This window comes from Prionailurus bengalensis, chromosome E4 (genome assembly GCF_016509475.1).
Source record: "Prionailurus bengalensis isolate Pbe53 chromosome E4, Fcat_Pben_1.1_paternal_pri, whole genome shotgun sequence".
Classification (NCBI taxonomy): domain Eukaryota; kingdom Metazoa; phylum Chordata; class Mammalia; order Carnivora; family Felidae; genus Prionailurus; species Prionailurus bengalensis.
The window spans coordinates 48,565,494-48,591,616 of NC_057360.1; the positions used below are offsets into that span (position 1 = coordinate 48,565,494).

Consider the following 26,123-nt stretch of genomic DNA (forward strand, 5'->3'; position numbering starts at 1 on the left):
AAGCTTGCAGGGATGCCTGGGTGGCTCAGTCGATTAAGCACCTGACTCTTGATTTCAGTTCAGGTCATGGTCTCATGGTTCATGGGATTGACTCCTGTGTCTGGCTCTGTGCTGACAGTGCAAAGCGTGCTTAGGATTCTCTTTCTTTCCCTCTCTCTTTGTCCCTCCCCTGCCCCTCCCCCCCCACATGTGCTGTCTCTCTCTCAAAATAAATAAATAAACATAAAAAAGGTACCTTGTATCAAGTCTTAACTGTGCATGAGGCAATCAGACAACAAATAAAATACAAATCACCCAAAGAAAAATTAAAAATCACTTTCTTGGTTGATTTTTGAAAAGCATGATACCTTGTTTCATATCTATAACTGTATAAAGAATTGAATTAGCATTAAGATCAGTGACAAAACATTTTAATTCTTTCTATTCCATTATCATTCTAAAATAAGAAAATGTCTATGTGTAATTTGATGACAGAAAGAATATTCAATAATTAGCAAGAACACTTAATGGTAAAATAAACATTAACTGTACAAAAGAAGAAATTAAAAATATTTATTACTATAGGTAATCCATGATTTTTATATTTTACATTTCAACTAATATAACATTTGCCAAAGCCAAATGTCAGACATCTTTAATTATATAGGCATTTACATGCAGCACACATTGAAAATTATATATTTCCCTAACGTAGAGACATATATTTATTAGCATAATCTTATTTTGAATAAGATAGAATTAAATGATTCAATGAGACTTGAAATAAGAACATGATCAATGGGGAACACTTTCTTTCTATGAGCCAATGTAGCAGATGCATGAGTCTCCAGGCCTTTGACTCCTTGCTTTTTTACCTCCTCTCATTTCTAACTTTCATCCCAATCCTAAAAGTCTAAGCATGAAACCTAACTACAGCTGGGGTAAACTTCCTCTGGGCGTCATTCAAACCACTGACTGCCACTATTTTAGTAGCAGGTTACTTATGTTAGCAGGTAAGAAGATGCTCCTAGTCTCAACCTGGAGCTATGTATGACCTGGTCATGTTTCTGTGACCACCAGAAATGTGCTCCACTTATTGGGTAAGCCCATGTTCATTTAGGAATGAGCCCACATGTGGATCCTATTCTCAGTTATCAATATGGGTTATGTTGAACTTGGAAATTCTATAGATGTGAATGTGTCTTCCCCAAAGTTCCCGTTTCTGGTTTATAACTAGAGGTGATACAATGCTTATTCATGAACCAGTGTTAGTAACACAAGAGCAAATGACTGTCTCTTCCTATTGTAGAACCAGATCACTTCTACACTCTCTATGACTGAAAGAGAAAGAAAGAGTCTTCATCAGTATGGAAACTGTGTTCTGAATATATGGATATCTGAGCAATAAATTGTTTAATCTAGAAAAATAATCCAAAGTAGATATTGGGTCTAACCATTGACAATTTTGCAAAAGCTTAACTTTAATTCAACTTTACAGTCTCATAAAATATTATTACTTCTTTACTTCTTTTTAATTAAGTAATGTTTTTGTGATTATGAATGGAATGAAGTCAAATGGAAGGTTTTACAGAATAAATTGGCAGATATAGTATGTGTTGTTAGAATGTAAGTTTTGATTTACATTTTAAAAATCCATTGACATGGTGTATTTTATTTTAAAAGATGTACCCACTTGTAAAAAGTAAATATTCTATATCTTAAAAGCAGATTACAAATTTGCCATCAAAATAAACAAAATTAATTTTCTTTATAACCAAATGGCAACATCTGACTTGACATCCTGGAACTCAGCACAGGTGAATGAGCGTGATCGTCTTCTAAGATTTGTTGGTCTCTGAGGTCTTCCTTCTATCAAGCCTAAATAGATGTCAGATTTCAGAAAACGTGTGTAACTGTCTTGTTCCATAAGCTGATACACTCTGCTTTGTGCAGCATCAAAGCTGTGTAGGGTGGGTTGGGTGATGCTCTTAGTAATAACTTCTTTGGTGTGAAAATCAAGGTTAACCTAGATGATAATAATAACAAAAAAGCATGAATATGGTCAATCTACTTAAGTAAACACCTTTGAAAAACAAAGTGCAGGACTGATCCAGTGTTGGAGTGGGCATAATGTACTTGAATGCTTGGGTGATTTTCTTTGTTATGGGTCTAGGGATCCAATGATTTACTCTGGGTTGGCATTTCATGAGGGTCTTCTCTTCCTACGTTCCTGGTCCTTCTCACTTCTGCTAATTTAAGATAATGAAACATGGTAAATATCATAAAGACCATCAGGGTAGCTCATTTTCAAAGTGGAAACTAAGCTTCACAGAAATCAAATTATTTTGAGTGAGGGCAGTGAGTTTGGGGCATATCTAGGATTTCAATGTGGGGCTTTTTTTTTTTTTTAAATCACCATGCTCTTTTCATTTTATTATGATGCTTTCTTACAAGCAAATGTGTGCTGAAAATGGAGATCTTTTAAAGATATAAAATCTTTCAATGGTTTTATGAAACTACTACTGCTATATCTGATTCTGGTAGAGGTGTTTTCAGGTAAGGGTCCTTCCTTTTCCCTCATAGATAACACCATAAAACTAGCTGTTTTTAAAAATCCATGTATAAGGTTGGCCATGGGAAAAACAGAATAATGCACTGAAACACAGAACCAACTGAAACATGCTGAAACAAGAAAAACAGTCATCATTCCATGTGAAATGATATCCACATAGACGATGCTACCTCATGGACGATAGTAATTTATAGTAAAACAGAACTCTCACCAGTGATAGACTACCAGTTCTACTCCTTTAGCGAAGAAACACTATTTTTTGAACACACAGAAATATAGAAACTCTATTTAAATTACTTTTGAGGGTAGTGAGGTAATATTGGCTAGTTTTATAGCTATTGTTTTAGTAGTTGTATCACACCGTTATCTCACACTGAGCTTATGGTCAAAGAAAATCACAACTGTTTGCCAAATTAGTTTCCCTCAACTATTTATTATGAAATTTTCTTTAGTCTATCTTAAAGTGGAGGAATAATTATTTTGGGGCAATCAAAACTTTGCATTGGTAGATGAGTTCACACTAAAATGGCACATTATACAAACTTCTTAATTTCTCTTGCCTTCCTCACTTATAGAAATCATTAGTTTTGATGAGACATTGCTTATATTTAGGTTATTAATATGGATAAGTGAATGAATCTAAATGTTGCAAATAATTGCATTGACTCTTAGTCTAGAATAAAAATAACCCCAAGTAATAACTTCAATTATAATTTTATTTCCATGGCAAAGTCTTATAGTGAATTTTGTTTGTATGTAGGAATTTACATTAATACCCATTTTTACTTCAGTGAAATATTGACCTTTTGGTGGAATGTATGAGGATATCAATTTGATCAAGGCAGACTTTCTCAAAAAATTTTTCAAACAGTTTTAAATTTTTACGATCATCTTTACTATACCTCTTGTGGAGCATCATTCTGTATAAATTTTTCATATATTGCTTTTGCTTTAAGGATAATTTGTTGAGGGTCTTCGCTTTTTTTGAAATCTTCACAGGCTATCCAAAATTCAATGTTTTCCTCACTGAATTCAGTTTTAAGAAATCTGGTAAAAGTCTCTAGTCCATCTACCAAGAAAAGAAGTGATATATTTTAACTAAAAAATATTAATTAAATGCTGAGAAATTATATTACATAATATTATTTTTTACTCCAAATATTTATTTAAATTCCAGTTAGTTAACATGCAGTGTCATATTGTTTCTGGTGTGCAATTTAGTTATTCATCACTTACATATAAGACTTAGTGCTCATCACAACAAGTGCCCTCCTTAATATCCATCACCTATGGAACCCATCCCCTGCCCAACTCCCCTCCAGTAATGTACTACTTGATATTAAAGTACAATTGCAAATGTTAACAGAATAACTACCTCTTCCCTCTAATGCAGTGAAGTGACACACATCTTGAAGAATATAATGAGGGACATCATGTAAATAAGCTGTAATCTTCACAATTATAAAAGGTAAGTATCATTCCTGTTGTAATGAGGCTGGTATCACACTTAGATCTGAGTAAGAGTGACAAACCCCTATTCAGGACCTTGCTTGGGTTTCTTTCAAATCTCTCAGCGCTTCTCTCAGAGGTGTGGGCGTTATTCTACAGAGTCAAGAAACCATTCTATCTGGAGTTCATCCATTCTAGACTATGCTTTTGTATACAGGACCCTGGAATTCCCTATCTAAAAGCTCTGTGTTACCAGGGTTTGCATGGTCTTCTTTCCCTAAATTCATCCACTAAAGGCACACTGACTCAATGGTATGTATATCCTTAGGACAGGACTTGGATCTGCAGGCTGGGGTGTCCAAAAAAATGTACAAAAAGAACTTTCACAGTGTGGAACCAAACCATGAATGGAAAGAGAAGAAAGGCAGTCCATCTTGATAGAGTAGAACTGTAAAAAGTCTGAGAATTTTAAATTTAAACTTAATGGTTACACAGTATATTTGTCTAAGTAGAAGGATGAAATATATACATTTTTGACCGTTTGTTATCTTGATTTATAGCTCTTAAGCATTTAGACATTTAGTATGGGGGTCTCCATTTTTACTTTTTTCCTGAGCTCGTTCAATGTTAGTCATTGGTATCAAGCCTTTTGGAAGATAACCCGGTTTCAAGTTCATATTCAGCCAGTTACTATGTGGTCCTGAGTGAAATACTTTTCTTTCATTGCCTCATTTTCTCAATATTTAAAATTAAGATAATGATGATACCTACTAGATAGGGCTGTTTAGAGAATTAAAAGCATTGATTTCAGGTGAAGATGGAGAAGGAGGACCCTAAGCTCATTTTGCTCCATAAATAGCAACCACATCAGTGTAAATAACCAAGAGAATGACCTCAGGACTGGCAGAACAGACACTCCACAGCTAAATGTAGAGAATGTAGGGAAGAGGACACATTGAAGTAGGTAGGAAGGAAAGAGACATAGTTAGGAGTCAAATGGATCCATACGATTATAGGAGGAAGGGATGCTGAAGGCCCTGAAAGGGGAGAGAAATGGACCCTCATGTCAGGCACCCCTGGCTCAGCCATAATAGTATAACACACATAACACACATAGGAGACACCCCTAATGCTCCAGGTTCTGCTGAAGAGGGAACATTGCACTATAGGGAACCACAAGACTTCCTCATAAGGCCATTACTTTCAAGAGCAGATCTAGCTGACCCTCCTAACACTTAGAAAGATATACATAGAGCTAGACAAAATGAGGAGACAGGGGCTATGTCCCAAATAAAAGAGCAGGACAAAATAGAAAAATAGACTTGGGGAACTCAGCAATACCATCAAGTATAATAACTTTTTCATTATACAGATCCCAGAAGAAAAAGAGAGAGAAAAAGGGGAAGAAATTTTATTTAAAGAAATAATAGCTGAAAAATTGCCAGTTTGGGGAAGAAAACAGAAACCTAGATCCAGGAAGCACAGAGAGACCCAACAAAATCAACCCAAGGAGGTCCACACCAAGACACATAGAAATTAAAATGGGAAGAAGTAGGGATAAAAAGAGAATTTTAGAAGCATAAAAAAAAAAAAAAAAAAAAAAAAAAAAAAAAAAAAAAGGAAAACAGTTACATACAAGGGAAACCCTAAAAGTCTATCAGTTGATTTTTCAGCAGAAACTTTGGAGGTCAGAATGCAGTGACATGATATATTCAAAATGCTAAAAGAAAAAAAACAAAAACAAAAACCTGCAACCAAGAATACTCCATGCAGGAAGGCTAGCATTCAGAATAGAAGAATAGATAAAGAGATTTCCAAACAAACAAAATTTAAAGGAATTCATGACCACTAAACTATCCCTAAAAGAAATGCTAAAAGGAACTCTATGAAAGGAAAGGAAAACCATAAGTAGAAGTAAGAAAAGTAGAAAGCATGAAAACAGTAAAAGTAAGTATATCTATAAAAAATAGGTCAAGGGATTAAGAAAATAAAAGGATGTTAATTATGACACAAAATACAAGTATATCACTAAAATAAGTCAGCAAACCATGAGAGAAGTAAACAAGAGAGGAGAGAATTAAAAGTGTTAAAACATGCAAAGTGCTTAAATCAGTGACTGGCACATAGTATGTATACTGTATGGGTTTCAGTGGTGGTGGTGATGATAATGGTCTTGATGACTATTATTTATTTAAGGTTCAGTCAGGTTAAGTTTTCATAGCTAGAATGTGGCAGGCTTAGAATTCCTCTCTAAGACAAACTGACTTTAAAACTAGTGCTCATTCAACTTTTTATGATATTCTACTTTTTAAAAATTTTTTTTAGATTATATATTTATTTATTTTGAGAAAGAGTGCTCTGCACTGTCAGCAGAGAGCCTGATGTGGGGCTTGAACCACAAACTGTGAGATCATGAACTGAGCTGAAATCAAGAGTTGGATGCTTAACTGACTGAGTCATCCAGGTGTCCCTGATAGTCTACATTTTTTGGCCTATATACATTTTAAAAAATTAAACTTCTTTATTTTGAGAAAATTATAAATTCACATGTTGTTGTAGGAGAACAGAGGTCCCATGTACTCTTTACCCAGTTTTCACCAAGGTAACATCTTCCAAAACTATACAGTTGTTGTTGAACAATGCAAGGGTTAAGGGTGCCATGCAATCAAAAATCCACTTGTAAGTTTTAACTTCTCAAAAACTATCCTGCTAATAGTTTACTGTTGACCAGAAGCCTTACAGCTAATATAACCTGTTGATTAACACACATTTTGTATGTATGTGTATCACATACTGTATTCTTACAATAAAGTACGCTAGAGAAAAGAAACTATTATTAAGAAAATCATAAGGAAGAGAAAAAATGCCTTTATAGTATTGCACTGTGTTGATTGAAAAAATCCAAGAGTAAGTACACCTGTGCATTTCAAACCCATGTTGTTCAAGGGTCAAGTGTAATACAGTAAGTATCACAAGTAAGATAATAATATGCCACCATTTGTTTAACTATTTGCCCATTGAAAAACATAAAGAGGCTGGTTTTCTTAAACGTATTTTACTTATTAGAATTATTTTATCCATGGATTATTATAACAACCTTCTAATTAGTGACCCTGGCTCCAGAATTCCCTTATTTCTTCCCACAACCTCTTAGTTCATTATCCACAGTCTGGTCAGTATTATCTTGCTAGTATAGACCTTATCATGTTTCTTCGCTGTTTAAAATTTTCCAGGTGCCCTTCATCTCTTTCCACTCTCTTTTTCACATTTTAAGATCCAAGAACTTAGAACATTGTGCTATAGTTGCTTGCTTGCTTTTATATCTCATGCTACTTTTTAAGATTCATGAGATGAAGACCCTTGTCCAATTTGCCACCAAATGTCCAACATGAAGAAACCATTCAATGATTACTTACTGAAATAAATGATCTACAAATAATTAAATACATGAGAAAAAATTTCATTAAAAATAAAAAAGTTTTGGAAAATGTTTTGTGTTCTTCATAAAACATCAATTCTATAATAATTAGGAAAGAAATTGTTAAAGCCAGTACATATAAAAAGGCAATAAACAAAGAAACAAAACAAAAAATCTTGTCATATTATAAATATGGATACATAAGGTATTAAATTAATAATATATTCATTTAAAAGTCAAAACTTATCTTAGCCTATTGTTATTAAATATTTAAGTAATGTTCTAATTTCAAGCTTGTCAGGCAGAATTTTTATTATAATTTTACTTGTTTGAGCAAACAGAAAGGGAGAGAAATGGCAACTGATGCGTTTTATTTCTGAATCTCTATTACTAAGTTGGAGGTTGGCCTCATGAGTTTTGCCAATGTGAGCCTTCTACTGAGAATTGGGTCCATGGTGTGTTAACAAGATGACAACATCAATATTCACAACCTTCAAGGTTAGAGTTTGTGGTAAATGCCATCCTATGTAATTTCAGACAAGCTGAAATATTTTCCTGGGGGTACATTGCTCCCTTTTGGATATCACTGTGGGCTATTCAAGCATATTTCTAATTCTATTTTGTATTCCTAACTTTGGTCAACTATCTTATTAAGTAAGTTTGTTTTTATCCCAAATTCTCCAGTGAGCAACACATTAATTTATTTAAAACATATTTATTGGGGCGCCTGGGTGGCTCAGTCAGTTAAGCGGCCGACTTCAGCTCAGGTCATGATCTCGTGGTCTGTGAGTTTGAGCCCTGTGGCGGGCTCTGTGCTGACAGTTCAGAGCCTGGAGACTGTTTCAGATTCTGTGTCTTCCTCTCTCTGACCCTCCCCTGTTCATGCTCTGTCTCTCTCTGTCTCAAAAATAAATAAACGTTAAAAAAATTTTTTTAAATAAATAAAAAAAAATAAAACATATTTATTGAGTGCTAATTATATCCCAGACAATGTTCTCAATACTGAAGAATCCAGCTAAACAAAGTAGACAAAGTTCTTGATTTAATCTATAGAGCCCCATGTTAATAAGAAGACATATTTACTATTAAACTATAAATAAGAGGGCCATGACAGAGTAGCAGGAACCCAATTTGCCCTCTGACTATACATAACCATAAAACTTGACCCAGTATCAAGGCAGGAGTTGTCAAGCATAACACAACTGGTAATAGGAACTGGAAACAGTGTGAAAAAAGAAACATATGAAATGAGCCCTTTCTGTCTCTCTTTCTCTCTGTGTTCCTCTCCCACCCTCTCTCTCTCTTTCTCTCTCTCAAAATAAATAAATTAAATTAAAAAAAAAAAAAGAAACTGACCATGAAGTATCCAAAATATTGGAAGTAGCATGCAAGGACAGTAAAAAAGCTATTATTAATTTGTTGAAGAACATAATAGTTAAGGCATAATGAGTAAATAAATGCAAAAAACTCAGCATAGAAACTGAAACTACAGAATCAAATGGAAATTCTAGATCTGAATCTTAAAAATATCTGCGGTAAAAAGTTATTGAATGGGCATGACAACAAATTAAAGAAGAAAGGGCAAGTAAACTAGAACAGAGTTGAATAGAAATTACTTAATCTAAGGAAAAGGAAAGGAGGAAAAGAATAATGACCACACAAAATTATGGGACAACCAGGAAATAAGATGTAACCTATAGATTCCATTTATATCAATGATGACATTACATTTAAATGGACTAAACATTCTGATTAAGAGTCAGAGATTGTCAGATTTTATTAAAAATTAAAACGACTATATATTGGCTATAAGAGACACATGCTAAAAATAAAATACCAGGAAGGTAGTATAAAAAGATGAAAATGATTCACAAGGTGTTTTGCATAAGAAATCTGTATAAAAACAATTTGATATGGCTCTCTCTCAGTAGAGAGGGAGGGAAGGAGAAAACAAAACAAAACAAAACAATACAAAACAAAACAAAACAAACCCAAAAACACAATTTGATGTGGCCTGACACAGTGACTTCAAAGTAGCGTCTTTCCATTTCATAATTGTAAAGTAGTAAATAACAATTCTTCCTATACATGATCTTAATTGTAGACCTTTAATATATGAAGAGCTTTAATAAATGAAGCAAACTGGAAGAACTGAAAGAAGTAAAAAAATTATAATATAATTGTAGATTTTAATTATATTCATGTATAAATTTATAGAACATGTAGACAGAATATTGATAAAGTAATGTAAAACATTATCAAACAAATTGACCTAATTGCTAATTATAAAACACTTATAAAATTCAAGAGAACAAGAAAAGATTATCCAAGACAGACCACATACTAGATAGGGTATAAAATAAATCTAAACAAACTTCAAAAGACTGATACCTTACAGAGTATGTCCTTTGCCCACAAGGGTTTTAATAAAAAATTATAACTAGTAACATAGCTATAAAAGTCTCTATATATTTGAAAATAAAATATGCACATAAATTCATAGGTCAATATGGAATTACATGAGAAATTATGATATATTTACAATTGTATTATAATGAAAATATGGCACATCAAAATTTGTGGGGTAGAGTTTAAACAATATTTAGAGAAAAATTCATTACATGTAAAGTTGTACTAATAAAAAAAGGGTATGAAAATCAAGATTTAAGTTTCTACTTTAAGAAGCTTGAAAATAAGAACAATTTAAAACCACATTAAGTAGAGAGGAAAAATAATTAAAAACAGAGCAGAAATCTATATGAAGGAAAAAAAAACATAGAGAAAATTAACAAAAGCCAAAAGTTGGTTCCTTGAAAACGTTAATAAAATAGAACCCCTAGTAAGCCTGCTTCATAGTAGGAAGCAAATCAGGGATATTACCACATATCTGGCAGATAGTAAAAAGACTGTAAATATTATGAATGACTTCACACCAATAAATGTAACTTAAATAAAATGAGAAAATCATTAAAAAAAGAAAACCTACCCAAAATGACACCGAGGAAGTGGAAAATCTGATTGCCCTAATCCAATTAATAAACAGATTTTATAATAAAAATATTCTCTCTTCTCCCTAAAAAATTTTGGGCCCAGATTTGGTGAATTTTATCAAACCTTTAAGAAAAAGTGTTCTAGTGGTACTTGGGTGGCTCAGGTGGTTGAGCATCTGACTCTATTTTGGTTCTGGTAGTGATCCCAAGGTCATGGGATGGAGCCCTGAGTCAGGCTCTGAGCTAAGAGTGGAGCCTGCTTAAGATTCTATCTCTCTCTGTCTCTTTCTCTCTGCTCCAACCTGTGCTCACATGTGTGTACTCTCTCTCTCTTTCTCTCTCTCTCTCTCCCTAAAAAAAGAGAGAAAGTATTCTAAAACAGTGGAGGGATGAATACTTTCCCCCTCATTTTAAGAAGCTAGGATAACTCTCATACCAAAACCTGCCTCCTCCAAAATAAATAAAATAAATATTAAGAAAGAAAGCAAAAAGAAAATTACAGACCTAGATCCCTCTGATCTAGGGTCACAGATGCAAAGAATCTGAAAAATATTCTGAAAAAGAATCTGAAAAAGAATCTGAAAAAATATTAAAGACTTAAATTTAGCAATATATTAAAAGAAGCAAGCATTCTAGCATTATGGTGAAAAAATACTGTGAAATAAAGTGATAGCTTTTTTTCCCCCTTGATTCATTTTCACCTATATTCATTTCTTATACTCACTTCTGTCTAGCACTATTCCTTATGGTCAGTGATGGTGTCTAATATAAAAAGTTCTGAGGCACCTGGGTGGCTCAGTTGGATAAGCAGGTCACGATATCATGGTCTGTGGATTTGAGCCACACGTTGGGCTCTGTGCTGGCAGCTCAGAGCCTGGAGCCTGCTTCGGATTCTGTGTTTCTCTCTCACAGCCCCTCCCCCACTGGCACTCTGTGTGTGTGTCTCTCTCTCAAAAATAAATAAATATTAAAACTTTTTTTTAATTAAAAAAAAAAAGTTCCATATTGAGTGAAGCAAGAAGAATGAATCTATTGGTAGAATGAAGGCAATTAAGAGATCTGGCATTTGTGACATGTTTAGAGGTTCTGAGGGCTAAGTGCTGCTTATATGCACTACCACATTTAGCCATTTAACTTTTACAACAGTTGCTTGGGATATGTCTTATATTCATTTTCATAGATGAGGAAACTGAGTTTCAAATAAGTTCAATTTCCCCAGATCTCATTTTCAAACAACAAAACAAAAATTGTAGAAGTGTATCTGTCTCAGGAAGGTAACACTTCCTATGGTAGGCAGAGCAACAGCCCTCCACAGATGTCCATGCCCTAATCCCCAAAACCTGTGAATGCATTACCTTACCTGGAAAAAGTGAGTGTGGTTAAGGACCATGAGATGGGGAGAGTATCCTGGATTACCCAGATGGATAATCAAGTCCAATCTAAGCACATAAATCCTTAAAAGCAGAAAAAGGCAGAAGAGTGGGTCAGAGAGATACAACACAAGAAGGACTGTTAATGATTTTGAAAATGAAAGAAGATGGTCATGAGCCAAAAAATGTGGTGGCTTCTAGAAGGTGGGAATGGCCATCAGTTTAGAGCCAGCAAGAGAATGGAGACTTTGGTTCAAAACTACAAATAACTGAATTCTGCTAAAACCCTGAAGAGCAGGAAAGGGTTTCTCCCCTAGACCCTCCAGAAGGGACAGCAGCCTATTCACACCTTGACTTTTTTTTTCAATGAGACCCATACCATACTTCTGACCTACAGAGTTATAAGAGAGATTTGTGTTGTTTGAAGCCACTAAAGTTATAGTAATTTGTTACAGTAGCAATGGGAAACTAATACAATCCTCAAATGATGCTTTACATTTCACCTTTTATTTCTCCTGTATATAGAACTTGTCCTCTTTGTCATGAAGCATCATTTTTTTTAATGTTGTAAGCAATTAAAACATATATTTGAGATACAGGAACAGAAAATGACATGACAACCTACAAGCATTTACAAAATATTGACTATGGCATCACTCCAACCACAACCATGACAAAAGAATCATGTCTCTACCCACTGCTCCTGCCGCTGGCGTTTTTTACTGAGATAAAGAGGGAGATTCTGCCATTTTTCTTTCTCAGTAAATTAACACTGAGCAGATGTTGATGGTTAACTGTTCGTGGAAAAACTAGGAAGACAAGCAAAGATCAGGCTTACAAGATTTGAGAAGCTATCAGTTAAGATTGACATGCAACTCAGAACTTGTCCACAGTCACTAGATGCTGGTAAGATAATTCCTGGTTAAACAGAACTTTCTTAAAAAGCTCTTAGTGCTAAGCAGTTCCTGAGTGAGTCAACAAATTCTTATCACTGAGAATAGCAAGAATGATCAATATAGGTGATATTTAACCACTTTCCTAATTTCTTTAGCTCACTTTGTGTTTCATTTTCAAGATTTATTTCTCATGTTGAGCAGTGTGCTTTTCTCAGAAGGTGCAAGGGAAATATGAATGGGTAATGATTCTCTGAAGCATTTTGATACACAGAAGCTTTTCCTCAAATTCCTAAAATGTATATGTTTCAGACTAAAAATAAAATTCCTGCTATCATGGGGCGCCTGGGTGGCTCAGTCTGTTAAGCCGCCGACTTTGGCTCAGGTCATGATCTCGCGGTCAGTGGGATGGAGTCCCTCGTGGGGCTCTGTGCTAACAGCTCAGAGCCTGGAGCCTGTTTCGGATTCTGTGTCTCCCTCTCTCTGACCCTCCCCCATTCATGCTCTGTCTCTCCCTGTCTCAAAAATAAATAAAACGTTAAAAAATTTAAAAAAAATCCTGCTATCTTACAATGAGACAATAATCTGTTCCAGGTTAAACCTAGTTTAGAAAGAGGAAATAAATTATAAGCTTTATTGGGCTTGTGAATAAAGTTACATTGACCCAAGTGAAGGAAAAAACTTTTCAGATTTCAATTTATTCTATCCACATGACATGTATAAGCATGATTGATCAATTTTTAAATGCCAAATTATTCCTAAAGTGAGTTAATAAATGTCATAATTTTGGGAGAATATGATCATTACTTTTCCTATTAATAGATCTCAATTTTTGCACTAACATCCAAAAGGGATCATCCATATGTCAGGCAACTGAAATTGCTACATATTAAAAATAACTTTCTTCATCTATTTTATTTATGAAACACCTAGTATGAGCCCGAGAACTGTATTATATACTGAAAATGCAATAATATTAATTATAATGGAAGTTTTGAGTGTTTGCTAAGGTCTTGGCACATTGCTATATGACTTTTATTAGTGTGGCTCCATTTAATTTTCATGTCAACCTTGTAGAGTAAGTCCTTTTATACCCATTTTTATAAATAAAGAAGTTGAGATTCAAAGAGTTAAGTTGCCCTAAATTTATAGCTGGTAAACTATAGAGCAGACGTCTGAACTGTAGTGTATTTTGTTCAAAGTTATAAACTGCCATAAAACAACAAAATCCCTAGTGTTGAGTAATATGAAGGTTAATGGACAAGGCACGCACTTATATACCAAGGACTAAGGAAGGATATTTGTGGGGTGATTTATTCTATTTGGAGCAGCCCAGGAAAATCAGCTTGTATGGAATTCAAATTGAAGACTTCAGAAAATAGCACAAATGTTTCTTAAAATACAGTCCTTTAGTAATTCATAAAATATGAGTGTTGACTATATGCCTGCCATTGTGCTCTGAAATATCATGCAAAAGGCCTTTGTTACCATGATTGGTCTTGAGTTTGATATGGACACTCAGAGTGAAGTCCAACTCTGAATAGGAGAAGTGCTATGTGCTAAAAAGTGCTGATAAGTGGGAAAATCAAAGTGAATGGATTTTGTTGGCATATATGAATACAATAAAGAAGAAGAAATACTGATTCAAGAAATGAGTTAATAATGAATGAGGGGTGGCTGGGTGGCTCAGTCGCTTGGACCTCTGACTTCATCTCAGGTCATGATCTCACAGTCGTGAGTTCGAGCCCTGCGAGGGGCTCTGTGCTGACAGCTCAGAGCCTGGAGCCTGCTTTGGATTCTGTGCCTCCCTCTCTCTCTGCACCTCTCCAGCTCATACTGTTTCTCTTTCTCTCAAAAATAAATAAACATTAAAAAATTTTTTAAAAAAAATGAATGAGAAGTAGTTCATTTTAAAAGTTTAAGTAGGGGCGCCTGGGTGGCGCAGTCGGTTAGGCGTCTGACTTCAGCCAGGTCACGATCTCGTGGTCCGTGAGTTCGAGCCCCGAGTCGGGCTCTGGGCTGATGGCTCAGAGCCTGGAGCCTGTTTCTGATTCTGTGTCTCCCTCTCTCTCTGCCCCTCCCCCGTTCATGCTCTGTCTCTCTCTGTCCCAAAAATAAATAAACATTGAAAAAAAAAAAATTTAAAAACAAAAAACAAAACAAAAAAAAGTTTAAGTAAATTACTTTTTAAAAAGTAATATGCTTAACTAACTAGCATTTAAATAAAAACTTAAAAAAAAACAGTAAAAAGCAATGTTGTGAAAGATTATTCCAGCACATGAGTGACTTCCTGTTTCTCTTACTCTGGGCAGCTGCATTGTCAGGTCATCATGGAACCACTGCTCACACGGACGGAGTAACTGACCAAACAGTCCTTTAGAAGGCAGCAGTGGTGAATGCAGCTGCCATAAGTGCCTGATGGAACCTATTGGGATTAGAATTCACACTGGAAGAAGCTGGCTCAATGTGTCATACAAATATGAAACACTTGTGATTGCATGTTTCTAAATTAAAACGCTGGCATCTGTTGGAGTATTTTTCTGATGCCAAGAAACCAAATGAAACAAAAAGTCAAGAAACTCTGAAGTTGGAAGCTCAAGTACGGTATTACTAGGTTGCATTGTTTCCCCTTTAATATTGGGCTTTATAGCTCTTGACCCTACACAGAATGTTGTGGTTACTTTTGCAATAATGATTTACTTATGTAACCCATTCCTAGTTTTAACTGGATTTTACTTATTTTTATTCTTAAACAGATTAAGAAATTGAGTGTTTAGCTTGATTCAGCTTGACTCAGAAATTTAACTTTGCAGAACACTGGAATCCCTTATCTTGCAGAAAATCAGTAACCGAAAATCGGGAAGGGCAAGTTGAAAAGCCACAAGGTAGAAAGTGTAAGGAGAAGTACTCATTTCCTTGCAGCCTTTACTCAGTCAGTAATAAGTATTTTCCACAGTATAATTAGTTTATACTTTTAAATCAAGGGGGTGCAATGACCTATATATTCTATTTCTCTCATCTATTATGAATTATTCCCAGAATTAAGTTTATTTGAACCACAATTCAGGGTGCAAAAAGTCAAGCAAATACTCATTAATGAAAAGGTCAAAAATATTGGAATTATTTGTAATGACTGGAAAAAAGGGTGCATAGGAAAATATACAGTTATGTAGTGGAAAGATTTTCTTATTGATAGAGACTCCCTGCAGGAAATAACATCCTCTTTCACATCCTCAATTATTAATTATGTGAGATGGCTAGAAAAATCTCTTTATGATCGATTACTCTTCCACATTCCAGGTGTATGCTTATAAAACCCTGCAAAACTTCTGATGTAGTTTACCAGGAACTAAATAAGTTCAAACTCTGACCTGTTATCTTCTCACAAATCTTGTTCTTCCACCTCTTTTTCTCATCTTTAAAAGGCACTGTCATCTTCCTATTTAATGTGGAATAAAATCTAGGGAACTTTGGCTCATCTTTTTTCTTCGTCTCATATCTCTTCACCATCTCACTTTACAACACACATACACATTCAATCAATCACCAAGTTCATCCATTTTCTTTCCAAAATAGCACTTACTGTGAGGTTAGCTTTTATATTTGTAACAACCTTGTGGGTAGTCCATATTACATGTATAGAATTCTACCTTTCTGTCCATCAGAGTTTTCTGACAAACTCTTCCAAAATTTGTCCCCAACTTGATTTTCCAATGTGTTTTTTTAGTACTCTGCCTCAGTGAAAGATAACTGGTTGCTTTTCCAAGTTACAACAACTCCAGCACTTTTCCTGCCTTTTTTTCTCAGCTCAGGAATTATTTTTTCTTGCCTGTTGAAAACTTGTACCCATTTATCCAATGTCTTTAAACATTTTTTGAAAGGCTACATGATACATTGCAAGTTATATAACATTTATAAAACTAGCTAATAATTTTCAAACATATATTGATCAACATCATGATTTTATTTTCAAAGATGTCTTACATGGAACATACCTATATACATACAAACACATCCATATATATGTAAGTATAATATATATGTATATATATATAACTTTATTGGTATTAATTGGTTTGCTAACTTCATATTAATAGCATTTACTTTTATAAAGTCAATCAGTGAATGAGGAGACTGATAACTATGAAATTGGTGATTATGAATTAGATATAATCTGACATTAGTTTTTGATTTATTCATAAATTTTATTTCTATTAAATAGCATTTGGAAATTATTGATTTTTGGAGGGCCACCTGGGTGGCTCAGTCATTTGGGTGTCCAACTTCGGCTTATGTCATGATCTCACCATTCATGAGTTCGAGCCCCACATCAAGGCTCTGTGCTGACAGCTCAGAGCCTGAAGCCTGCTTTGGATTCTGTGTCTTCCTCTCTCTCTGCCCCTCCCTTGCTGTGTTCTGTCTCTCTCTCTCTCTTTCTCTCTCAAAAATAAATAAACATTAAAGACATTAAAACAATTACTGATTTTTATATGTATAGTTAAATTATAGACTTTTATGATTCATTTCACAATTCCAGACAAATTTGTCAATAAACGGGGATGGTGGAAAAAATGTATCCTAATATCTGTATAGAAACAAATGAGGAATATTTTGTTTTAGAATAGATTTGAATTTACAGAAAAGTTATGAAGATAGTGCAGTTTCCTTATATCCCACAACCAGTTCCCTCTTATTATTAACATCTTACATTGGTAAGGTACATATATGATCATAAACAAATACTGAAACTTTTTACTAACTAAAGTCCATACTTTGTTTAGATTTACTTGTATTTTATCTTCTGTTTTTTTAAAAGAGTAAAACTACATTTGAAGAATGAAATTTGGATAAAATAGTGGAATTATTAAATACTCCATGGATTCTGTCGCTTCCATGGAAGATATAGTAAAAATCATGCTTTTTCTGTTTTAGTCTTATCTGTCTATTGTGTGTCACTCTCAGCCATGCTTCCTTTTTCAAATTATGTTTCTCAACAAAGAATTACTTTCTTTTTAATTCCCTAAGTTAAATTGGTTAATGCCCCACGCCTATGATGACTCTCCACTTGGGTGTTCTCTCTTCTTGTCCAGCTGGTGAATTTTGATTAATCCCCTAAAATCTAGCGTAAGAACCATCTACTCTGTGGCTCCATTTCTAAAGATACTAATAATCAGCATACAGTGCTTTAAATATCAGCCATTTTTGTCAAACTAAATACTCAAATTTCCATCGTATTTTGATTTTACATTTTGTTATGTATCACTACATTTCCTATTTGCTTAAATTTAATACAATCTCTATTTCCTTTATATAGACATGACATATAGAATTTGAGAAACTTACTCATTTAACCAAAGGGGAATTACATAAAATTTGATAGAGTAAGATCTTTCTTTAAGTGTGTGCATATGTGTGTGTGGGGGGGGGGAGGGTACTAATGAGTAAGATCTTTCCTTTTTTTTTTGGTCTGGAGTCAAGTCAGTAGAATTGAGCTGAATTTAACCATTGTAACCAAAAAGACCTTTTTAGCTGATTATTTTAAGCTTTATTATTTAATATTATGATAAGCTTTGCAATTAAAAATAATTGGATTTTGAGGGATTGATTAAACGAATACTAGTAACATAATTTTTTTGTGAATGCCATATAATTTAATTAGCACTTTGATCATGAACAATGATAATAATGTCCAAGTGGGTCAGTGCTGACTTTTGTTATCATGTTGAACTCTCTTGATTCAAATTGCTATTTTACAGCTCTTTAATATTTCCACCAGCAGAGAAAAGAGAGACAGCAGCAGATTCAATTTTTTCCATTCAGGTTTGACTACTTGCAAAGCAAAATGATTACAGAATGCCAGGGGAGAATTTTCTGTAGGACTAATTAGCCTTGCTAAATCTTTCTTCTCTCTGAGTCCTGAGAATATGATGAAATTATTATGTACCAATTTATTAAGTTCAATAAATAAATACAGCTTATATATTTCTTTTAATTGAAATTTAACCCTGTTGGGAATGAACTGGAAAATAGAAAAAGATTATTAAATTCATTGTTGATAATTCTAATTTTTTCAGAATAGCAGTAATAATTCACATTTATGGAGTGTCAGTTACTGGTTTCGTATTCATCATCTCATTTAATCCTGAGAGAAACCCATTCCTATTGGAGTTAAAGACACTGTTATCTCCATTTACAGTTGAAGAAGCTGAAAGTCAGAGACATTAGGAAGCTTAACTAAGATTACGCAATCATTATGTAGCTGAAGAGAACCAGAACTCAAATGTCAAAGGAAACGTGGGCTAACATTTTCTTCGCAACAAATTTGGTTATATTATTTAAGAACTTAATATTTATCAGGTGATGGACTGGGCTGAGCCTCCACAGATGAAAAGACATCTGCTCTCTTGTAATAAACTATCAAATTCCAGAAAGAAAGAAAAAGAAAGAAAGAAAGAAAGAAAGAAAGAGAAAGAAAGAATTCCATTCCTTTTTTCTCTTGCTGTGACTGGTGAAGAGAATAAAGGGGGATGTGTTCAAATGTTGGAAATACTAAGAAATAAGAAAAGAAACAAATTTGGGGAGCATAATTAATGATGGAGGAAAGTTTTATATAGATTGTTGTAATTCGTCTTAAGAACTGACAAATTCCTGAACCAAGACAGTGGACTTAGTGAGAACAAGACAGATTTGACATATATTGAGCAAGAATTGGAATAATAGTTAAAAAATGATTGGATATCGGGGATGAAGAAAAGTGAGCAGTTGAGGAAAGAGATGTTTAAATTACTCTTCTCCAAAATATGGACTGATACAGTATTAAGGTGAAATAAGGAGAAAGGAGTAAGAAGTTACTTTTTTTTTAGCATCAACTTCTTTCTTATGTCATTTTCATTGATTACATTCTTGCTTAACTGTAAGCCTTGGTTTTTCTACCTATATTTTTCTTTCTCTCAGTCCATATTACAATTCATAAGTAGAATGTATTTTCATTGGAAGAGGAAAAGTATTCAGGGATGGTGTACAGAAATAGAATTCTTGTGTCAGTAAATTCAGGGAAGCATTAACAGAACACCAAGACCTTACAGAGATGGACAACTAGGAAGGAGAAAAATACAGAAAATGAAGACAGACAAGAAAAGTTGGTGTTTCGTCAAACAGAGCACAGTACTTGAGGCTGAATTACAAGTAGTGCACTCTTAGCTGTCCTAGCAACAGAAACCTCTTTTTCCAACAGAAACCTTAGAATGTGAACTCCACTAGCAATACTATAAACAGTAGAGTGACAGTACAGTAGTTTAGCTAGCCTCATCTTGGAATGGTCTGGGCAAGAGCAAGGAGGGTTTGTGTTTTAGACAAAGAATGAGGTGAGGAACCAGGAAAATTTTGAGATACAAGTAAAGGTGGTGCACTTGAGGAAGTGTGTAATGGTAAAGTGTTTCTGAAACAACTCTGCTAGGTTGCCGAAAATGATCAACCCTGTGGTTCATAGACCCATCGTTTACTCAGTTAAACTTATCAATTTTGCTTCGTGAAAGGAATCATGGACTCAATAAAGACAAAAAATGCTCACACCCCTGCTGCTTTATGTAAGTTGACACTAAAGAGTAACAATCTAGGCAGCCTATCTTCTGACTCATGCTTTATCATAGTGTTGAATAGTCAAACAAGGACTCAATATTTGTCCTCACCTTCCATGTCACCTACAAAACTCATCATAAGAGATTATTGATACGAAGAGTGGAATATTTACAAAATTTGGAAAAATAAGTATTTTCATGAGGGTTTCCTGAATTTCCAATAAAAGAATTTCTTTACATTTTGGATCACTTAAAAATAAAAGTAACATAGGATAATCAAGTATTTAAAAAAACCAAGGATTGGGAAACCTGGGTGGCTCAGTTGGTTAAGCAACTGATGTTGGTTCAGGTCATGATCTTGAAGCGTGGGACTCTGTGCTGACAGCTTGGCAACCTGAGCCTGCTTCGGATCCTGTGTCTCTGTCTCTCTGCCCTTCCCCGACTCATGCTCTGTCTCTCTCTCTCTCAAAATAAATAAACATTAAAAAAATTTTTTAATAAAGAAAAAAAAGGATCTTAGGGTCCCTGGGTGGCTCAGTCAGTTAAGCGTCTGACCCTTGATCTCAACTCAGGTCGCAATCTCATGGTTTGTGAGTTCCAGCCCTGCATGAGGCTATGCACTGTCAGTGCAGAGCCTGCTTGGGATTCTCTCTTCCTCTCTCTTTCTGTCCCTCACCTGCTCTCTCTCTCTCTCTCTCACACACAAAATAAATAATAAATAAATATTAAAAATTTAAAAATCCAAGGATCTCATTAAAAAAATCAATAAATGAAAAATTTGAAACTGTTAATCATGACACAAAGAGGTAATATTTCAACCACAATAAGTATTTCTCAGTAAAATTAGAATATTGAAGAAATACTTTCCATTTATTGACTATTCTTTTAGTTATTTCTCTTGATAAGAAACTCAGATTGCCGTCAATTACCAATCAGACTACATTTTTATTGCAGCCTATTTTGTATAGTTACATGCATATTTTGTGCAGTTTTCCATTAAGATGTAAAGCATTTGGGGAAAATACCACTAACCTTTATGGGAAAGCAGTTTGTCAAATGATTCACCCCATATCACTGCTTCTTCAGGGGAGACTCTGTTCAAGAAACAAAATGTTTATAATGGAGTATGCAGAAAGTCTGTTTATGGATCTGCTGTAACATATGCTATTACACTGCTCTTTTCAGTCATATTTCATGGGGTTTCTTCTTTTATTATTATTCAATGAAAGTTGTTTTTACATTGGAAACTTCAAAATCATTGGTCAAGTTTAACATATAATAAAATAACATTCATTATTTTCTCATGAGTGTACAAATCATTTTATTTAAAATTAATCATGTGTTAGGTTAAGAACAAAGGAAAAGAAATCAGGTCACTTATCTTTTTTATTTTTTTAAGAAAACAATTTATTCATTTCTGCATATCCAGTTTAATTCAACAATTAGAAGAACATAAACTGACGGTGTCTTGTAGTCAAACTTTTTAACTGCAATTTCCTTGAAGCTCTTACCACAATATGCAGCAATTTAAAAAAAAAACAGATACAGGAAGTTTGGCTAATGAAGTTCTAAAGGGATAAGAAATATATTTAAAAAGCTGCAATACAACAAGTATTTTAGAGTTATAATTTACAGAGTATAATATATTTGTTTTGGATCTTTTATTGGTCATATTTCATTTTTGGAAGAATCTGTATTATACTAGTAGATAAGGCTATTTCATTTTCTGTTTGAATTGAAGAAATGGCCTAAAGTGACAAAACATCCCTTTTTGTGCTTTCTTTCTTTTATACTTAGAGGAATTTTTTTTTCAAACTACTAAATGAAGAGATGAATAGCTCTCCTCTATGACAATATTACATTGTGAAAACTCTTAAATTAATGAGTATTTCATCAGTTTATAAGGAGTAAAATATATCATTTAAAATTGACAGGTATATAATTTTAAAAGAGCACCTTTAAATTTTTATAAGGTTATTTAATTTGAGCTATTAAAATAGTTTAGTTTTATGGAATATTCCTAGTTTTTTTGAAATGAGATCTCTAACCTTCCTTATATTACGGTGTAATTTCCAATAAAATGCAAATCCCTAATTTCCTCTTTCTTAAACCTTTAATGTTAGAATCAGCAAAATCTTCCCTGAAATAATTAAAAGTTATTCACCTTGTTTCTTTGGCCAAGTTCCCAGATCTGCTGGAGGGGGGTTCTTCATGAAACTCAAGTTTCTGCACAAGAAGACTTAGCCTATTTCTTTTTTCCTTAGCTCTGAAATGAAAACGCATTAGCTTCAGGACTATTTGGATGACAATTAAAATCTTTCTTTCTGACTGTCGAACAAATTTGGAATTGGTAATCACCTGAACATCCCTTCTCATCCACCACCCACTCTCCACACACTCAAAATGGTTTTCCTAATGAATTTCATTCAATTTGTGGAGGAATTAGGAGAGCATATGTGAAATATATTTGTTTTTTCCCACAGTGACTAGGAAGTATTTGAGGCTATATTTTAATTAAGATTGTTATTACTTCTTTTGTGTGGTTAAAATTGTTGCATTAAAAAAAAATAAAAACACTTTAGATTTGACAGTTGTTTACTCCTAACAAAGAGACATTTTTCCTCCAGTTTTAACAGTACAGTCAATATATTTTCAACCAGATATTTTAAAAACAACTGCTAACAAATATTCAACATCAATCATGTCTTTAGAAGTATAAAACTGAGTTTACCTGATTTTGGCTTCTTTGCTGGTTTCTTCTTTTCCTAAACCATGTATTAACTTGAAAAAAGCTTTTTCCTTTGGTTCACACATATTTAATTGAGAAAAGAAAACCAAAGATGTTTCCATCTTCTTTCTCTAAAAGGAAGAGATGTCTAGTTTATTACATCTTTCACTTGTTAATGGTATTTCACAGTTATACATGGTACAATAAAAAGTTATCTCAACTCTGTCAGCAGTGCCAAAGAAAACCCCCAAAAAACAATAACAAAAAAAGAGTCCAGAGCTGTGTGTCTGCCTCTACAAAAAAAGTAGAACTGAGGAACTGAAGTGCAATTTGGTTCTGAGTTGTTTAGGGAAATGATACTACAAATTTGCAAAATGACTGTTGGTCCCTAAGATAAAGACTAGCATTACCACAGTGGAACTTCTCTTTCTAGTTTGTGCAACCAGAATGATGCTTTAATTGACCCAAATGACACTGTCATTTCCCACAGGAACTTTTTAAAACATCTTTAAATGTGTATAGTGTGTATTCAAATATGTTGTGGTGAAGTACTACATCAAACATTAGGAGATATTTTCCCTTGTTCTTAATTTTTTTTGTGCATATTTTAATTACAAGGAGTTAAGTATTTTCATTTACTTGACATAATGCTATGTAATGTAAATTACCTTTGATTAACATATTGTATCAAAATAAGAATATAGATCATGGAGTTTTATAGTTGAAAGAGACAGTAGAAAGCATTTAATTCAATAATTTTTAAGCATAGTTTCATGGAATGATTTTAGACATTTAAGAAATTTTTAAGCAGTCCATGGTAAAAATGGGGATAAAAAGATAATATGCAAACTTTTTCTTAAACTACATATATATTAATATGAAGGATTTACTTATTTTGAAGTTGCCCTTCTACCTCTTTGATTGTTAAAAAATTCTTTTTGATGAAACATTTTAACTAGAGAGGCAGGTTTTGTGTTTGTTTATTTTACGTCCTTATTAAAAAAAAAATGACAACTCCAAGTTGGTTCAACATCCACTTATTCCACTGTTTTAAGACACCCACATATCTAAGAAATACTGATGTAGTCCGTAGCTTACATTTTGTAGAAAAGGAAACCAAGAATGATAGATATTAAGTGATTTATTCTTGCAAAGCCCCAGAGGTCAGCGGAAGAAAAGATCTGGAATTATCGGAGCCTTTGATCACCAGGAGCATGTGATTTAGTCTTTCGAAAAGTCTTTGATCTCCAGTAGTGGATGCTTTAATTCCTCTAAAATTTTGTCTACTAAAAAGGAAGTTAACAAATGTATAAGAAACCTTTTTTATTTTTAGTCTTTTCAAATTATTGATTTCAAGAAAATAGTTGACAGGGATGCCACCTAGGAGCTCAAAACATTTACAGAACTGAAATTAAAGAATATTTAGTATATATTTATACACACACCCTCCTGATTCGATAACTTTTACTTTGCACATATTTTTATAATTTTTAAAAAAGTTTATTGATTTATTTTGAGAGAGAGAGAGGGCAGGGGAGGGGCAAAGAGAGAGGGAGAGAGAAAGAATCCCAAGCAGGTTCTGCACTGTCAGCACAGAGCCTGACGTGGGGCTTGAACCCACGAACAGTGAGATCATGACCTGAGCCGAAACCAAGAATCAGGCATTTGACCAACTGAGCTACCCTGGTGCCCCTGAACACATTTTTAAATTCATCTTGACTGTTGGCTATAATGAGACTATATTTGAAGTACTATATCCAGAGGAGAGACAGAAACTTACTGGTGTTTTCATTAGATGTGTTGAAATTGTGTGCAAGCTCATAGAACTAAGGAGAGAGATATTGTGAAAATATGGACACAAGGAAACTACATTAAAGGCCTGTGTAAAGATCTGAAAGAGAACTATGAGATGTGTGGATTTACTCTTTTTGTATGCAAACAGTCGGAAGCAGGAGAGAAAGAAAAGGGTGGATGCTGCATGGTGGCCAGCATTCTTGGGCACAATAATTTCTTAAATATATATTTTAAATGAGAACAGTCTTTTATATTTACCTACCAGTTAATGATTTCCAGTTCTCTTCACTTCTTTGTGCAGAAGTACACAAGTCCCTTAGCCTGAACACCTTTAACATTTGTTGTCGTGAAGGTCTGCTGAAAACGAATTTTCTCAGCTCTTGATATTCTGAAAATGTCTCTTAAATTTTTTTTTTCCTTCTCAGTTTGAGGGATATTTTCACAAGATAGAATCTAGGTTGACAGTTGTTTTTTCTTCCTTCAGCAACTTTAAAGATGTTGTATTTTTGTTTTCTGGCCTCCATTATTCCTGTTAAGAAGTCACTGCTAATTCGTTTAAGAGTTCTTACATCCTAATGTAAGACTGTGACCACTTTTCAGATTTCTTCTTTATCTCTGGTTTTTAAAGACTTGATTAAGATATGAAAGGTGTTCATTTTACTTGGGATTCGTTGAGCCTTTTGGATTTGTGGGTTTATAATTTTTGTCAAAATTGGAAACTTTTAGGTACTAGCTCTCCATTTTTTGTTTCCCTTTCTCACAACTTCAGAGACTCAAATTACAGGTATGTCTGACCTCTTGATATTGTCCCATTAGTCACTTAGGAAATATTCAGTTTTTTGCCTCTTTTCTCTCTGTTTCACAGATATTTTTCATCGCTATGTCTTCACAACAATTTTCGCCGATCTTTTTTGCCACAATGCCTTATTTGTTGTTAAGCTTATCCAATAATGTTAATTCAGCTCCAGAGATTTGATATTTTATAATTTGAATATTTTACCTTCATTATGTTTTTTAATGTTCTTGAACATATTTTAAATACCTATATTGAAGTTTATTTCTGAAAATTCATCTCTGTGATCTGGGTCTGCTTTTATATTTGTTTTCTCCCTGATGACAGCACAGTTTCTCAATCCATCAGATGTCCAATAATTATTTATTGGATGCTGGGTATTTGAATTTTATGATGTTAAATATCAGAATTTTGTTGGTCTTCATTAATGATGATGAGTTAACATTGATCAGCAGTTATTTAAGTATCAGCTTTGTCTTTAAAGACTTTTATTTAAAAGCTTGATATTATGGGTGCATATTAGCCTTAATTACTGAGGTATGATGACACCTAAATTTATA

At 33.8% G+C, this 26,123-nt stretch overlaps 1 protein-coding gene across 1 annotated transcript; it reads right to left on the reverse strand.

The window, feature by feature from the left end:
• Positions 1-538: 538 nt before the first annotated feature.
• RGS18 (regulator of G protein signaling 18) lies at positions 539-23,302 on the reverse strand. The gene is made up of 5 exons (XM_043567829.1): positions 22,980-23,302; positions 22,413-22,514; positions 21,281-21,342; positions 3,454-3,620; positions 539-2,005 (listed from the first exon to the last, which is right to left on the reverse strand). Exons 1-5 carry the CDS (start codon positions 23,096-23,098, stop codon positions 1,748-1,750), a joined length of 708 nt encoding a protein of 235 aa, XP_043423764.1. The 5' UTR covers positions 23,099-23,302; the 3' UTR covers positions 539-1,747.
• Between the last annotated feature and the right edge of the window lie 2,821 nt (positions 23,303-26,123).